This window comes from Saccoglossus kowalevskii, chromosome 3 (assembly GCF_978046115.1).
Source record: "Saccoglossus kowalevskii chromosome 3, keSacKowa6.1, whole genome shotgun sequence".
In the NCBI taxonomy this organism is placed as follows: domain Eukaryota; kingdom Metazoa; phylum Hemichordata; class Enteropneusta; family Harrimaniidae; genus Saccoglossus; species Saccoglossus kowalevskii.
This window is the reverse complement of record NC_140643.1, coordinates 33635292-33654055: the sequence shown is the minus strand read 5'-3', so window position 1 is coordinate 33654055 and position 18764 is coordinate 33635292. Positions and strand designations below refer to the sequence as shown.

Here is an 18764-nt window from a genome sequence, read left to right as displayed (position 1 = left end):
GATACATGCACCACATAGCACGGTAAATGCACTACCTAATATGATATTGTACGACTTAAGATAGCTGTGGCTTTCCATACATTTCGCGTATTCAGCTGCCATGTTGGTAGTATCTTCAGACGTCATCATTCATTCCTAAATAAGACTACGGGAATGTGAATGTGACGTATCGAACTTCGTCATCAAAGCACATTACACTGCGTTATGAATAAGTCCCAGAATGATTCAGGAACATTTCGTCAAAGGTGAACACCTTAGTTGTTTTACTGATTACATAAACTATGAAAAGTGCACTAAAATAATTTTACCTTGTATATGAGGACAAAGCTAACGTGGCCATGGTATACATCCCATAATATTCTCACATACAGTGAGTTATATAATAATACATGTATATGATGCAGTGCCACAACCAGCCTAATATGTAACAACTTTGAACAAAAAGGCAATAAACAACTTCACGATTGTGTAAATTGTATATTCTAATATAATATATTATATATTAAATGAGTCATTATCCATGCCATGTAAAGAATAACTTTGATACGTTTATTACTAAATATCACAGAGTTAATTAATGACCAACTGTCACACGCAACGTAATATTACCGTAATTGGTATAGTACAGGTGTGATGGTTCAAATACCAAAATGGCAACAGTAACAAAAAGACTTCCCTGGCGGCGATGATAAAATACGAACACGGAGCCAACAGATGAGGTTTCAACTGGTACTGGTATTATTATACTCTGCAAACATCAAGTACAATGACACGGTAAAACTCCACTACTCCAATAACTAGATACTTAAACTCCAATACAATTCAACGAGATCTCCGATCTGATCTCAGTGCTGAACAACTCCCCTATATATACCCACATTGTCTATAAATAGACCATTACATCAGCATACATAATGAGTCTGGAACTAACTACAAATTTCTAGAATGTTCCATTACCTATTCAACCAGTTTCTAAAAATTCCACCCAGACACAGTACGGTTCTAGAACATTCTCAGTCACACGGAAGTGGTAAACAAGTCGTATGCGACACCAACCAAAGATGCAATTTAAATATATGCGGTAATAGAGGAATTAATACACAACTACATGAATATTGAAACTCGACAGCACTCAGGAGCTTTATGTTTAATTCACTGCACCAACGAGCATACATATACTTCGCAAATTAACATATTAATTAAAAATAAAAAACATACAGGTTTAAGTGTTACAAAATAAGGCTTTTGATCTGTGTCGGCATGATGATACAAGTTCATTTCTTTTGTTAAGTGTGGAGTGGTGAGGTCTAAAAATTATTATAAATTTTTCCTTTAAACATAGAATGCATCGTTTGCTGGAGCTACTGTACGGGCTACCACGAGCAAGAATTTTCCATGTTATATATATATATATACATATATTGATTAAAATACAAAGTTGTCACCTATTGTCAAGTAGATGCCATGAGGATGTTCTTATTTATTGTAGCTTATCTTCACTATGACAAGACACACTATCCCATACATATCCCAATGTGTTAATATCGTTATCAATGAATGCATATACACTTGATTATGTTGCTTCACATTTCGGCTAGGCTTATTAGTTTGCCTAACATTTATTCAGTTTTTCATCTCGCATACAACAACCAACACAACCAACTAACCAACCTGTGGTAATCACGATCTTTTGACATGTTTTTCAGTCTGTATCATAGTTATATTATTAGTGCTGCCACGAGATCACGGATAGGGTCAAATATTTACACTGAAGACCCAATCATATTCAATATTTTACCTCCACCTTGTGTATGGGTTCTTAACCAAATTAAAATTACACAATTTATTTAACACAGGGATATTTTAGACTGATCCACCCATTTTAGGAATACATTTGTTTATTATCTTTATTAACGATATAGCTCTGTCAACCGGTTCATCTCAGCTATATATTTATGCTTATGACCAGACACTATTTGAGAAAGCAAAACCCATTGATGATGTGTTAAAAGTTATGTAAACATATTGCTTTAATACGCAGGTTATGCTCATATATCCAGAACGATTGTCGAAGTGTTCTTTACCATGGTCCGATACAATCTACATTAAACTATTGTTGCGTTATTTGCGGAATACAACAATAATAAATCCTGATAAAATGTACGTCCTTCAGAAGAGAGCGCTTCGTTTACTTCTTTGATGTACCTTTTGACACTCCTTCTGTTGAACTGTTTTCAAAACTCCACGTTATGTCAATCAGGCGGCGTATTTTCTATTTCACTGCTCTTCTCATATTTAAATGTTTGAATGTTGATACACCTGTGTCATGAATTAGTTTTCGCGTGTCTGTTGTCCAACTTCTTTAGCTGATTACTTGTGAATGGCTGTGTTACATCTGTCATCATTTAGGCTCATGCGAGGTCCTGGACGAAACTTAGATTTTTAGTCATTGTTCTTGTGACTTTCTAACTATTGTATTTAATCAGTGTGTTTTACTCTTTTGATTTACCCCTTTTTATTAGTATTATATTTAACCCGTATGGCGATGAGTAGATGACGGTATTTTTGATTTATGAACGTGCAATGCCAGAAGGCATAAACTCAGTTTGGGTGAAGGGATGTGTCATGAATTAGTTTTCGCGTGTCTGTTGTCCGACTTATTTAGCTGATTACTAGTGAATGGCTGTGTTACATCTGCCATCATTTAGGCTCATGTGAGGTCCTGGACGGAACTTGACTCAGTGATTTGGAACTAATTACAATATAACCATCGCCATCCGGACCGCTATTTCTGATATTTAGGTATTTTCAGTTAGTAATATAGTGAACGATTAATCAAAAGATATGACATGTTCAGTACTTAGTTTGATTGGCCATGTGCAAGTTGAATGTGTGAAGGTTACGCCCTGCTGGGCAGAGACCCTGACGAGGCAGTTTGCCGTGAGGCGTTCTCGATGTGGCTAAAGACTAGCTATTGAAACGTATTTCGTTGTGTGCGTCTGTTTGACTGTAAAGCTTAAGCAGACGAGATATAGACAGACAACGAATTTCTCCTTGACAGGTGGTGGAGAATCCGGGCATTGAGTCTTACGCACTTGGACATCTCTGGTAATGGCGAATTTGGAGCGACCGAATGTGTGTCTTTCTTTGAATTAGAACTTTAGCTATTTGTGTATTGTGTAGAGAACCGCTTGCTGGACACTGTAACTGTCACTGTGTATCAAGACGTTGATCCTCTTTTTCCAAAGCACGGCTCCTTTGCTTAATAATGTAATGTATTTCTTGCTTTCTATTGTCGTTTTTTTGAACATTTTTGTGTGATATTGTATTGCATGTATGTGAGCGCCCAGATCTTTGTTTTGAACTGATATTTAGTGATGTGCGAAGTCCTTTATAACGATTTAAGCGCGTTTCAGTGGACAAGTATTTGCAACACAGTGTTATGAGTTTTGTGATGTTTTATGGTGTTTTAATGAGGTTATGAGTACGGAATATGATGGGGAAAGTAATGCCCCAAAGAGTTTTCAGACTTTTAAGAGTTGTCGATGTAAAGATTTACTGACGTTTTAAGGTAGCGAGACTATTATTTGTGTTGAAAATTACGATTTTCACATTTATTTATTAATTGATGAAATGCACTATAAACTTTTATATGATAAAGTCAATATAACATAGAATGTCATGTAAGTTGGTTAAAATGTAGATTTTCTGAAGGGAAGCAAGGCAGCCCCAGTAGTGTTTTCCAAAATCAACAACACAGGTTTAATCTGTGTGCCTATAAGTTTCAAAGATAAACTCAAGACAAAGCAATGTTAGGATGTGTTATCAGTAGCTATCTGACACACAATGAGTGTTTCCAAACATTTGAGTGGTTTGTCTCCGCCCCTGTTTGTTTCACAGATTAGTCATTTGCATATGAATGTGTCAGACACAAGGTCACACAGCCACTGAAAAAAATCATTGATTTTGGTGTTTTCATATGCCGAATTTATCCAATTATAGCTATCCCATTCCTTTATTTTTTTTTGGTTTCCAATAGCCTTACACATTTGGATGTCCCTACACATGGTAAAACAGACCTTGATGGGGAAACAAATTGATTGTGCCGATAAACAAGCTTGAAAATCTTTGCTGTTACTTCATGGACGTTTTCTATGAGTTTATGTTTTTCAAAATACAAGGTCTTTGACAAAAAATAACGTATACTTATTGTCGTCGGATTAACACCAAATTTCCACAGCTTTAAGGTGACAATGAGAGGAACTTGAATGTGTCCAGACAAACTATTTCATCGATTATTTACCAACGAGTTGTGGTTTGAGTTGGGGGCAATGCGACTAAAACAGTAATTGAAATTCAGGACACTATTTTTTAAAACGCGTTGCTTGAATAAAACTAACCAGACACATTCAATTTACCAGACTATTGAACAACTAGGAAAAGTGAAAAAAATACTTCTTATCGCCAGCATAAATGCGTAATTTTTTTTTTTACGGAAAAAGTAATTTTGCACCTTTGATTGAGTAACGCGTCGTAGAATTCAGATACGGGCATGCAAAATACACTTGTGAAAAGCTTGAAGTCTGGCGATTCTAAAAATATATACTTTCCCGGGTCTATTTGTAGTCATTTAGTCACAATTAGAAGATGAAAACAAGTATGCAAATAATAGTCCCGCTACCTTAAGAGTATCGATGTTCAGAATGGGCCTTCACATGGGTAAAAAATAATGCGGCTTATTCCCACACCACTTTTTATGGATTTCTGCAGCTTCACTTTTCACATTTTATAACAAAAATAAATTCACTTCATTTTTTATAAGCATTCAATTATTACTTAATAGTTTGTAATTAATACTAACTAGAAACTTTGCATTTCAGATACCATGATTTATTGCATTACAGATGTTATCAGGACAAATCTTCATACTAATAAAGCACTACAGGTTGTACTGCTGATACTGTTGTTTCTGTTAGACGCCAATTTGAATTAGTCGGCATATACAATTTACATTCTGTGCATCCAGAGTCATAACTCAGCTATATAATTTGTTTGGTAATCTTTAGCACATACATCACATTGAGGGCATGATTCATGTACAGGAGTTTCATGATTGGCCCAAAGATGACAGATATATGACTATTTTATTTGTGTCACTACTGGTAAATGAGAAGCTTATTATGACTAAATCTTGCCCTGCAAATAACTAGTAATATCATCTTTGAAGATCAAAAAAATACGTACAATATATCTTTATCACAATGCAATCATTTGAGCATTCTTCATAACTGTTACATAAACAACATGTTACTTTCTGTTTTAAAGCAGGATGAAATGTTGTTAACATAGGGACACTATTTTAGCCATGCCGTAGTTGATTTATATTCTGAGTTGGCAAGTAATATTATCAATAATCAATAATATTTCAATTCATCACAATAAATTTCAAAACAAGAATATGATAGTGCAATAAACTATTTCAGTGACCTGACAAGCTTCACTAAGTAGAAATCCCCTAGAAGTCATGTTACAGAAAACAAAACTTGAAACTGATCTACTCAAGTGTTTTATAATTAAGTATGTGTCCCCAGGGAATAACATTTCTAGTCTACATGTATTTGTATCTGAGGTTAATCAAAATAGAGAATGTTTTTGACAATATATTCCCCAAATATACATGTTTGAATGCCCAATTTATAATCAGATGCACACCTCATTCTGCTCAATAAAAGCTACCACTCTCAAATACATTGCATAAAAACTTTTACTGTAATTAAGCTCACAAAGGTCCTAAATATCAATTTTGACAAAAAATGACCAAAAAAAAACACACACACCAAAAATACATATTTCAAAGCCCAAATTTTAATCAGGTCTAAATCTCACGTGGCTTTATAAGATCTCACGTGGCTTTATAAGATCTCACGTGGCTTTATAAGATCTACCACTCTCAAATACATTGCATCAAAACCTTTCATGTAATCAAGCTCACAAAGGTCCAAAATGTCAATTTTGACCAAAACTGACAATAAGTTCAAAGTCCAAATTTAAAAAAAAAACATACCATCAAAACTGTTTGTGTAATTGAGCTCACCGAGGAAAACTCACAACTTTGGTAACCACTTATTGAGAATATAATTTACAAATGGCCACAAAATGTAAATAACTGGTGGCCAATATATATAGCACAATATGGACACAATGTTTCTGTTTCTATGTGTAGTCATGCAGTACTCATCAGTCAGTGGACGTCTGTCGTTGCGCCGGCCAGCTCGTCTGCAAAATTGTTCCGTTTTCAACTTAACAGACATGCGCAATCGCGATTAACGTCAGAGCGAGATATTTCCATTACATGAATTCTGATTGGTGTAGGGTACTTGGCCGTCATTTGACAAGCGAATAAAGATGCGGGTAACATATTATGCTTTTATTTCTTTTTATTACAAAGCCAGATTCTGTTGCACAAGATTCGGCGAAGCCGGCGATGCTCGGCAATGTAAGATTTTTGTCTTACTTCCATATTTATAAGAAATTCACTTCAGTTTCCTAATTTTATAAAATAATCACATCGATATTCACTTTCTATAACTCAAACGGGTCACTTTTACAATTTTTATAAGATTTTCACTTCGTTTTTTTACAGTTTTTAAAAAGCATCACTTCGATTTTTACACCTTTTAAAACGGGTACTTCGCACTTCGATTTTTTACCCGTGTGGAGGCTCCAGAATAATCGATGTTTACGTGTTGTTTTCGGAATACTTCTGACGCTTTGTGAGTTGATTTGAGTGGAGAGCCTTTCGTAACGTTTTTGATATTTTTTTGAAATAGAAGTGGTGCACCCACGTACGTATTGTTTGATGACGCAAGCTTTTGTTCATGATTGACAGGATTATAAACTCAGTAGTGTTTTGTGCTTTTAGACTTTCCATCTTAATTGCCAGAAGAGTAATGTGTTATGATAGCGACTTTGTCTTTGCATTCCATTTCCACGCCGTTAGACTTGTGTTGAGATTAACGACTTGTGAGTTCAGTTTGAAGATTATAAGCGTATATGACAGGAGTTTGATTAATAGATTGTTTATTCGTTACCGCTTGCAATGCTTTAACCGAGAGAAGCATCCCTGGTAATCACGTGATGGTGCTGTCGACGGCCGCGATTAGCCGATCACATGGTTACACTGCCGCACCTTAGTTTTTTTGATCTTTTGATATAGAGTTTGTACCCTTAGTAACGGGAGACATTGCAGCGAAGGATTTATGTCGGCGGACCGTTTTGAGAAAACGGGACGGTTTGAGCCCCTCCCTGGAAGAGTAGGATATTTAGATTTTTATCCGTTGTTCTTGTGACTTTCTAACTATTGTATTTAATCAGTGTGTTTTACTCTTTTGATTTACACTTTTTTATTAGTATTATATTTAACCCGTATGGCGATGAGTAGATGGCGGTATCTTTGATTTATGAACGTGCAATTCCAGGAGGCATAAGCTCAGTCTAAGTGAAGGGATGTGTCATGAATTAGTTTTCGCGTATCTGTTGTCCGACTTATTTAGCTGATTACTAGTGAATGGCTGTGTTACATCTGCCATCATTTAGGCTCATGTGAGATCCTGGACGGAACTTGACTCAGTGATTTGGAACTAATTACGATATAACCGTCGCCATCAGGACCCAGGTGGGTATTTGCAGTTAGTAATATAGTGAACGATTAATCAAAAGATATGACGTGTCCAGGACTTAGTTTGATTGGCTATGTGCAAGTTAAATGTGTGAAGGTTACGCCATAATTCTTTAAACTTCTTTGTGATTGGTTAAGTTTTGATACGTAATAAACGGTCTACGTCCTTGGTCCGAGAGCGAGCTCCACGAGGCGAGAGTCTTGGTCAGTGCTGGGCAGAGACCCCGACGAGGCAGTTTGCCATGAGGCGTTCCCGATGTGGCTAAAGACTAGCTATTGAAACGTATTTCGTTGTGTGCGTCTATTTGACTGTAAAGCTTAAGCAGACGAGATATGGACAGACGACGAATTTCCCCCTGACACCTGCATATATTCCGATTTCTTTCAAGGCGATGTGCATAATTATATGACACAATCCGCAAGTCGCAAGGAATGCAATGTTCCTAAAGCCAATTTTAACACAGGGCAGCTAACTTTTAGTTACCATTATGTTAAACTGTGGAACACCTTACCATTAGAGTTGAACAGAACTTCTAATATCCATATTTTTAAAGCTAGCGTATGTGATTTTATGTATAAGAAAATATCCCTGTGAACTACTTTTAATGTTTTTCATACTTTTAGTTTTGTGTGTTATATAAACTTTATAAAATATTGTTTCTTCGTATTTTTTATTGTAATTAGGCCCAATAAAAATTACTCTGACAGAGTAACTCGGCCGTGTATACCCTTTTACTTAGACGTCGAGTTACTTTGTCAGAGCAATTTTCAATAACCGTCTTTCAAGTATGAATAAAGGGTGCATGTCCTAACAAAGCAATTACAGTGGCGGCTGCACAGCGGGGCAGAGGGGGTTGCCCCCTCGAAAAAATGTTGGGGCGGCGCCCCTCCAAAATCAAGCTGAAACTCTTTATCTTAGCAAAATTTGCCCCTCAAAATGCAGGAAATAGCGTTTCAGAGGGTCTATATTTCAACATTTCTAAGGCGCAAGGTTGGTGATCAGATCCCGCCGCCTCTGAATTACATACACAAATTGTAACAGTACACGATTAAATCAATGTGTGCTGTATTGTCTACTTGCATGCAGTCAACAAATAGTGTTTCAAGAAGTAGCTTGGTAGTTATGGTCTGCATCAGCCGAGTGTCGTTCAGGATTTCGGAGATCGCTTTTGTAACCTCGGTAAATGTCCTGGCATGGCGAGTTAAGTCAGATCGCTATAATCCGCAGACTTTGGAAGAGCTATATCTCTATATGTTGGATGAAAAGTAAATCTGAATCTTTTATTTGAGAATAGCGAGGGTATAAGATTTGTATTGAACACAATAGTGATAGAGAAAGTTGTTGATGATCACCATACGTGGAGAAATGTGTTGGTGTATCGAATAAATGATTAACCACACAGTACAAAGTGTAAATTTATTATTATTATTATTATTATTGTTGTTGTAATAAGTATAATGAGTATAATGCAGAAAGGTTATATTACAGATATGGTCAGAAAAACATTACATTTTCATTATATTTCAAATTAATTTACTAACCCAGTATTACTACTACTATCAATCGAATTACTGGAATAACAAAAAATGATTATTAATGATAACGTGATAAGTTAAACTTTGGTTTCATAAGTGAATATATATATATGTTGAATTATGTATGTTAGTACACTCAAAATGTATTATGTAAATATATCTATATCTATAAGACATTAGTGGCGTATGGTACTCCTATCTTAGAGTTTTCTACAGAAAGCAGCAACATGTACCAATAATGCTGAGGTCCTTTCCAAACGGACCTATATGATTAGTGAATACTAGTGGAGGTGCAAGACCATTTGAATTATATAGATTATTTGGTTTTCCGATTAGTTTAGTGATGTATATCAGCTTTCCCTGCAACGATAAAACCATGTGTTAGCACAAGAAAATGTACATACTAGTAAACAAATAGAGGATTCAAAAAATAAATTGAGCAACGACACTAATAACAAACAATGTTCATCTCTGATGTATGAAATTGTCTAATACCTCGGCAGTCGTTGCAGGTGTGAATATCATGAAGTTTTGGGTAGCGAGAAACGTAGATGAGTCATTCTCTTTTCCAACTGGCGGCATACTCATGAATCCTTTACCTACTCCAGGAATGTTCACGCTTTCATTGTAAGACCCAAGATAATAAAAAGGCAATGTAATCTGAAAATAAATAAATGCATATATTCAACCACTTTATTATTTTCTACATGTCTGCTGTGGAATAGGTATAGTTAATTACACCGTGACGACTAGCAGTACTATTCCAGTGTATTTGCACTGAAGGTCGTAGGTTTGAATGGCACTGAAATGCCTGATACTGAAACGTGTGCGAATCCAAATATGTGTGATCCGAAACTGTGCGTGTTACTATACGCATATGAAAACAATTAGTGATTATTATATTTCTACATATGACCAAGAGACAAGCGCGGAAGTAAAGAAATAAACACGCGACCAGAACAGTAGATAGGATTACCAAGAGTGGTATAAGTTTAAGAACAGTTCAACATCAATAGTATTATAATACTAGAACAGGCATATTTAGATCAGTATGTTGTAATCAAAATACGGATAACTGTGATTTTATGTTGATGTTTTTTTCTGACTTCTCTCAGCAGTTAAATTAATATTTATTCAGCCGTTCTTTCGGATGGCATGACAAACAAACTAAACAACCTTGGGATAAGTGATATCGGACAACAAAGATCACCATATAAGGTTTGGACAGGTTGAATATATCTTTGTAATGACTTGCGATAATCAGAACAGAACAGTGATGTTGATTTAACACTCACATCAGGCGGTGGTTTATTGACAATAGCTGACGACGTTGGTATGTTGATTACCGTCCCTGACTCTGTGTGTAGTTTACCCCAACACGCCATATGAACATCACCAGACAACACTGACACCTTGGTTTTCTTTTTCTCAGAGAATTTAACCATTATACTGAAAAACCTGTCTCGTTCTTTTCTTCGATCTTTAGTAGTATCCCATTGGTCTAGATAATCGTCTTCAAGTTCCTGTAAATAAACAATTTGCGGGATGACGATAATGATGAATAGCGGTCTACATGTGAATACTGTTTATGTATTATGTATTATCAATTACGCCGTTCTTTTCAATGGAAAACAATGTCGTACCTGTATTCCAGGAATAATTCTGAGTACTCTGTATGGGATCTTTGCAGAAGGGAAGATTAGTGGGGTGGTAACTGTTATGAAAATATGCTGAACACCCTCTATCGAATCCAGTAATAGAATTACCCGCTGCCACGAGTCTTCGCTCAATACCTGCCTGGGAGTTCGTTCCGATCTCAAGTCTAACATCTGAAAATATTCGTAAAATCTTTGAAAACACGGATTACAAAATGTACACTTATTCTCTTCAAGGGGATTAAACAATCAATCAATGCTTACATAATATTATTTACATATTGATTAATTATTTAATTATTTAATTAATTAATTAATTAATTAATTTATTTATGTATTTATTTATTTATTTATTTATTTATTTATTTATTTATTTATTTATTTATTATGATCATACTTCATATGTTTACTGCTTTTATCCTTACTTTGGATACATCTGCTACTGTGTGCATCGTGTCCAAAAACATGTTATCTCTATTCAATTTTCTTTCACAGACTTATTTATGTTCAATAACTCAATTAACTATTTCTCGCGTGTTTGACAAAAAAACAATATGTCAGCTCAATATGATAGCGTCACGATACTTACCAAAAAAGCTATGTCTCCATAGCGTACATAATAAGACAATGGTAAGTCTAGTGCGTCATTTCCGGGCCATGGTGTTAACCAACCCAAACAATGCTTTCCTTTCAGGGCCATTTCACTGAAAATATATTTTTGTATAATACAACAGAGCACTTATAGAATGCAACAACGTGTTGGTGTAGTACTTTTTATAACGAAACTCACTGACGTGTTGATTTGCTTCTGTAATTAATGAATTATTATTACCTTGAGCAAGTGTTCTTTTGAGATCTGTATATTCCACGATACCCGGTGATAAATACAAATGAATGATATATTAGTCTATAAAATGCAGTTTTACACGGGGCGATTATAACACGCCGATTTCTGTGCGTTGTCTTATAAATCGCCTTGCTCAAAACGGTCAAAAATCCAAACATCTGATGTGTATTTCAATTCACTTGCAAAGCACCTGTTTGGTGACACGTACACCCCCAATGTGTGTATGTACACGGTTTAGCTCTCACATAATCCCTGTAATCTTCTATTTTCATGCGATTTAAAGTGGTCATTATTTTTGTTCTTGATATCCCCGATGACAGTCGATGCAGAATTTTGCGCAAAAATGAACAAAACGATTGTAAACATAGAGCTATAGCGCTATTAGGCTATAGAGCTCAAAATGTGTAACTGAAGATAAAATAATATTAATAAAAATGAAATGATTTAATTTATCTATTGTGACAATACCCCCCCCCCGGTGCTGATATGGGATTTATGAAATATATCACCAGTGTGACGTCACATCTGAGCTATAACGTGTAACGCCTTAACGACAATATAGTAGAGGAACTGTGGTGAATGCAAGTGCCTCAACTTGTGGCGAACAGTCATAATCTGTAGTGTTAAATTATTAATTTACCCCTTCATCATGTCCACATCTCTGAGGCAACGAAGCTGGAACAACAACATATGACTCCTACCAATATCATAGATACCATCAAACACAGGACACATTTTACGACTACCATAGCCATCAATGATTTCATGGTCATCCCCTGTAGTGATAATAATGCGATGTAAATGAATGAATGAATGAATAATTAATTAATTAATTTGGTGTACATTTTAATTAATTAATGATGTAAAAATATCGTGCATTCGGGACATTTTATAGTGTAGCATTTGATGCACTCCACTCCCCATCCATTGATGGATGATGCACTCCATTCCCTGCCCACGGGGCAGCACGTTTTGAATCCAAAAACTTACACATCATAATAGAAGGTACCCGGGCATACATCCAGGCTGGTTCAGGTTCTCGCCATCTTGTACAATATAGGTTGAAAAAATACTCATCAATTTCATCTTTCATTTCATCGGTAAGTGGGGCAATCTCCCTCTCTTCTCTCGACAAATTTGACCATTTTACCAGACTTGGGCACTGAAAAACGTTTTTGCTTAGTAAGCAATGTACATATCATAGAGAAAAAAGAGTAGCGGTTCAGGAAAAAAATTGAGGCGGAGCCGAATTGGTATATTATTTAATGAAGTGACGCCTCAGCTGTCGACCGTCCCTTCAAACATTGAAAACATTGGTTAGTATGTAAAATGTACACGAAAAAAAGGAATCCAAAAATGGACAAAAGCAAAATTATGTGCCTTACAAAAATAAAATTAGTTCATGAATTTGCAGAAATTTGGCAGTTTCGAAGCATGTACCGAACAAATTAAAATCAAATGCGGATCCGGTCGGTAACTGATTCAACAGAATGATTTTATGTAGTATACTCACAGCATTGAATACATTATCGGCGTAGATCTGATCGCCACCCATGATAAGTAAATGAACGGGGTGTCTACGGTGCTCGTTGCGCATATGTTGCCACATAATATTTCTCTTCGGAGTGTCTGGGATCTCATATAAAGGAAATAACCCTGCACAAGATGCAAACACAAATCGTGGAGTGGACCTCTGACATGGAATGTAGCATGTAAAACTGCGTCCATCTGGTATGGTGTATGTACATATTCCTTCCTGTGAGATAAGTAAACACTAAGCATGTTTGTATATAGTCAAGACGTGGTGTCATACACATTATTTAATCTAGTATACATTATATACAATTGGTTTGCAAACATAAAAGTAGTAGTTGAACAATAGGTCACGTGACCAAAAGTGGTGTGAATCTACTTATTTTTTTATTTATTCAAAAAACGTGGATCACTTCAAATAAGATTAGATTGCATGATGTTTATTCAAATAAAAATACAGATACAATGTTAACAATGGAAAGTCTGTCACTTATTTTGCATAAGATACATCGCAAGTATATAGTTAGTTTAATAATTAGTATGATATTTTTCAGCAATTTAGAAAAGGTATTGCACCTAGAATTACCTGTTTTGCTGAAATATTTTCTGGAATATTAAGATAAGTTTCTTATTTTCTAAATATAATATTCCATAGCTATTTTATATAATCTCATTGCACAAAAATGTGTTCGGCATTGTTACAAAACGTATGTAGACTTGAGGTAACATACGGAAAAGCATAAATTAGTATTCAAAATATTTAGTTTCGATTGGAGTTCCTGAAGTTTTGATTCTATTGTAACTGTGAATAGAAGTAAATATAATTCGTTCAACTCTTTGTCCATAACATCAAATAAAGATTGATAATACGTTTCGCCTCTGGGAGATACAGACAGCAATCTGTGTAAATTTCCGCCAAAAGGAGCAAACTTATTCTCAATAAACATACTAATTGGTAATACTGGCCTAACACAGTTTTACACTACGATCCGTTCTATGGGCAGATGAAAATAATCCTTGATGATAGAGAAAATGTGTTTTTGTTAACCCATGCGTTAAAAGTGTTCCAGAATTTGTGGATACCCAACAGCATCATACAAACCAGCAATATAATTAATACCTTTGGAAATGAAGTCCAGGTAACACACACTCCTGTCATTTATGAGTATTTTAGATTTGTTCAAAACTACAATATTTTCTACTGACTGAGTAGAAACTTGGAGAAATTTGATAATGCTACCTCTAAGATAGAAAGAGAGATTTTTTCCAAGGATGGGTGACAGTTTGGTCTAGAAAACGTTGAATCCACTTGACCCTGAAATCACAATACAAAGCGTAAATATCTAATAAATTACCCCCCTCCCTTGAGCAATATCGCCAATCATAGGATTTCTTGTCACCCTGTTTTTTATAACTATAAGATTAAATAAAAAAAAAGAAATGTTGGAATTAGCAGTGATTTGACTATTTGTGTTTTACCTATCAGTTTTCGAACAGATCAAAGCTGCAAACAATATTCAATATTCAATTTATATGCTAGATCTTTATTGTAACAACATTATATTCCAATAATTTTGATTAGTAACACTGGCCAGCGGATACTGTAAGGTTTATCCGTACGAGACCTTCACGTCCCAAACCACATGGCTTCGATTTTTTCGTAGTTTATTTGTTATCCTGAAAAAGAGCCTATATGTCTAACAATGTAAACAAATGATCAACAGAGCTTAAATTCTTCAAAAAGTAGATTGAATCATCTGCAAATGATGAATATCTTATTCGAGTCTTGAATATTTATTCCTTTAATAGACTCAATAGTGATGTCAGAAATACCTCAATGGTTTTAATAAAGAGGACAGTTGAGACAGGGTCGCCCTGCCTGACTCCCCTCCCAAAAGCAAAATATCTCAGTACTCAAACCACGGTTCATCAAACAAATGGTCAGATTTTGGTAAAGTGCTTTGACCCAATGCTGTAGTGATTTACAGAAATTAAATTGATTTAATGCATACATTTTCCCACTCCGGGCTATCAAATGCTTTCTGGAAATCGATTGCTCGGAGAATCGCAGATAAATCATTATCTTTGAAGAATTGCATTATACCTTCAATTGAGCGAATTGGGTCAACAATGGATCTGCGTTTGACAAATTATAAGTCATTCACATTCAAGATAATTTTGTGTTTTACCTTTGTCTCATGCCAGGGAACACTCCAATCATATCGCCAAACTATTCTGTCTTTGGACCCTGCGATAGCCATTACGTCATCACTTTCTCCATTAGTAGTTTGATCTATGTAAAAAAAAACGTTTAATTTCATATATCCAAAAATATTATCAACTAACCTTATTATTGTTGTCATGGCTTGCAAGTGGCGAAAAAAATCCATGATCTCTCAGACATCAGAAAAATTATAACAATTATTTAAAGGAAAAATAAAACGCTCTATTCGATGAAAGACATCTTCTACAATTAAACGTATTATGTATGGAATACAGTTTGGTTGATAGTCTAAATCCATGTTTGTAAGTGGGCGGATTAAAATCCAGTACTCGATCTATCCAGTTATCAACAACACACAGTGTTTTACATTAATATTATGTGCGAGGATGTAAATATGGACGAGTATGATTTGTCAATATATATTCATAACAATTCCTTCAAATCAAAATGTTGACACTTACCTGGATGGTCAACAGTGACATATGTAAAGGTCAAATATGGCAGAGGATTCTGATCCTGTGGCGTCACAAGTAAAGCACACAATTGGTATTCATTTTGTACGGACAACGCCCGGCAGCCAAGAATTGGGCCCATGATAAAGTTGATGTCATCCTAAAATCAACAGTTAATATAAAATCCACTCAATGTCAACATTTGATTCTTCAAAATATATATATTTACTCGGCTGGCTAAAAAAAAATAAAGAAATGAATATGTACCTGGATACTATCTGAAAGCACATTGCCTGGGTGGACTTTGTCAGTGGCGTTCAATGTGAGTATTCCGTTTTTCCATTTGTTGAAATTTCCATCGTGAGGAAAGTATGACTTCTTTGAAGTCGACAAGTTTTCAATCTCTACATAGCGAGGTGACCAACCTTCTACGAATCCATTATCGTTGAATCCTGTCATCACAAATAAAATAAATTCAAGAATATACATACAAATGGCATAGAATGAACAACACCACTAATTTATGTTTTAGAGTGTAAGCAAGTTTTGAAATATTGAACTTGTGAATGAGGCCGTGTTTATTATTCAAAATTAAACCATATTAAATGTTTAAATTTATAACTTGGAGATTATTATCGTTGTCAAAAATAGATTTTCGTACAATAAAACAAACCTATTTTAATTTGTTTTACATCGTCAATAGACTTGGTTTCAATGTTGAAAACGTCGGTTCGGCCAGCTTGGAATAAAATATAGTTATCGGGATCGACGGGAATGTCATCAGCAGGCTGCCAAGAGAGAAATAGACAGAAAATATGTAAGGATGTCCTCAACTATTAATATTCATATTATTTGTTAAATGCATATATAACAATGCGTTAATAACAAGGAGGAGTCAACATAACACAATCATACATTTCAAGTTGGTTATGAAACGCAAACAAAAAATAAAAATATAACCTTCAAAGTGACGATGTCGCTTATATTTGGGTCGCCAATCAACTGTATACAAACTCTGGATTCATACGCGTTGTATACGCTGTTTTTCGTCACGACTGTTACTGTATAAGACACCATCGTCCACGATTAATCACTGTTTGTGATGATGATTCCGGTTAAAACTGGAATTCTGCATACATATATTTTGTACAAGCGAAATCAATGGTATACTACTACCTTTACGCATGCGCATCAACAGTTTATAATGTGGAGATTTGTATTAAGAGTGTATTTATAAATTTGCGGGAGATTTATTTTTTAATAATAGGAGACTGTACATTTATTTAGAAAATTTAGAATGACATTTATCGATGCACAATGGTCCAGGAATATGGTCACACTGAACGCCATCGAAAAAGCTACTTTGAATGTGACTTTCTACCAGTCTGAGGTTGTAAAATAACTGTGGCAATACCAATCGTGTCTTTGTTAATTTCCCATACCGTCGGACCAATATTAACCTCCCTATGGTCTATGGTGTATAGATTTTATAGCTCAATGTTCTCAGTTTAACTATACCTCAGAACAGATTTCCCAACAAGCAAAGCACCACAGTCATCGGAACGCGTCATGCCTATATGGGTACCACGTAAGGTATACAACGAATGAAATTACAAAGCGCGATGCGCGACGTCTGTGGTGACGTCAACAATGTTTTATATGCCCACTAAATGGCGTTCCCACAATGCTGTTTGCGTATCCGTTGTTGTATAAGGATTCGTGTTATAGTTTTGCCATACCTACCCCATCAGAACAAAACATTTTATAAAAAGCCGTTTTCTGAAATAAAAAAACAGCAACTTTAAATAGCGTGGGAAAAAAGCGGCACTCTTTTTACAAACCAAGAAATGTATACCTGTGTATATATTCAAGTTAGATAAGAGAGAATGAAATTAATAGAGCAAAGGCTAAGAAAATCATTTTGCTTTACAGACTGATAGAAAGCTCATTGAATTAAGGGTAATTATCTAAGTATGAAGCAGATTTTGTGATTTCCCTACATGTAGGGTCGTCACCTGCGCACGCGCGGGAATTGAGTCCCAGGCGACGATAACAACACACGCTAAAAACGCAAAGGCGCGTGGGTAGACGCTGGTTTGTAAGCAATGACACGCTATGGCCATCTGACGCATGCGCAGGTGATGACTAAATAGTAAGACATGATATATCGTGAAATTAAAACGCTGTGTCAGTAACAAACATTATTCTATAGTATTCTTTACATGAAATAATGCAACTCTAGTGTGTATTGAATCGAATGCACCTATACGTATAGGTGAATTGAAGCTTCGATATTTATTGTTATCTGAGATCTAAGTAAATGATGTCTCAAAGAGAGAAATGTAACACATAATACTTTAAAGGTAGTTGCAGGTATTTTGTTCTTTTATGTGACGAATAAGTACCACAGTTTGCCGATTATGATTTTCAAATTCCACCAGTTCAAGAAACTTAGATTTGATGATTTCCAAATATAAAAAAACCAAAAAAAACTAGTAGAATGTTGGCTGATTGTTGGTATCTCCGCTGTTTGAGATGTCAAATCAATCAGTCTAACTATTTTCAATATAACAAAGATATTTATAAAATTAGTCTTTAGGGTTATCAGCAATAAACGATTAATCTGATAGAAGATAAGATGAAGATAAAAAAAATATTCCAACCGTTCAGAAAATTACAATTTATAATTTGGTTACATTCGAAATAAAGTTAATGTAAATACAATAAGGTTTCTATAATAATTGAAAATGAGATAGCTGATGAGGTAATATAAAAAATAATTTTGTTTAAATCCAAAATTGCATGTAGTATGATAATGGGAACTATAATATTGCGATGA

General features: G+C 35.1%; 1 protein-coding gene across 2 annotated transcripts; it reads right to left on the bottom strand.

The window, feature by feature from the left end:
* Nucleotides 1-9085: 9085 nt before the first annotated feature.
* Nucleotides 9086-17112, bottom strand: LOC100367586 (uncharacterized). 2 transcript variants are annotated; one of them, XM_085496584.1, is made up of 14 exons: nucleotides 16886-17112; nucleotides 16599-16713; nucleotides 16193-16377; nucleotides 15935-16085; nucleotides 15439-15542; nucleotides 13230-13472; nucleotides 12707-12878; nucleotides 12357-12492; nucleotides 11702-11725; nucleotides 11459-11573; nucleotides 10858-11043; nucleotides 10510-10737; nucleotides 9710-9874; nucleotides 9086-9574 (listed from the first exon to the last, which is right to left on the bottom strand). In XM_085496584.1, exons 1-14 carry the CDS (start codon nucleotides 17000-17002, stop codon nucleotides 9425-9427), a joined length of 2091 nt encoding a protein of 696 aa, XP_085352710.1. In that variant the 5' UTR covers nucleotides 17003-17112; the 3' UTR covers nucleotides 9086-9424. The 2 variants fall into 2 exon arrangements, with proteins under 2 accessions (XP_085352710.1, XP_085352711.1); XM_085496585.1 differs by lacking the exon at nucleotides 11702-11725.
* Between the last annotated feature and the right edge of the window lie 1652 nt (nucleotides 17113-18764).

What these genes read in the sequence shown, in the direction of transcription:
- LOC100367586 (XM_085496584.1), bottom strand. Translation starts at nt 17,002, where the DNA reads ATGGTGTCTTATACAGTAACAGTCGTGACGAAAAACAGCGTATACAAC. An exon ending in TTCCCTGGCATGAGACAAAG is followed by an intron (nt 13,473 to 15,438) that starts GTAAAACACAAA and finishes CTTATCTCACAG; the next exon opens with GAAGGAATATGTACATACAC. An exon ending in CCGATAATGTATTCAATGCT is followed by an intron (nt 12,879 to 13,229) that starts GTGAGTATACTA and finishes AACGTTTTTCAG; the next exon opens with TGCCCAAGTCTGGTAAAATG.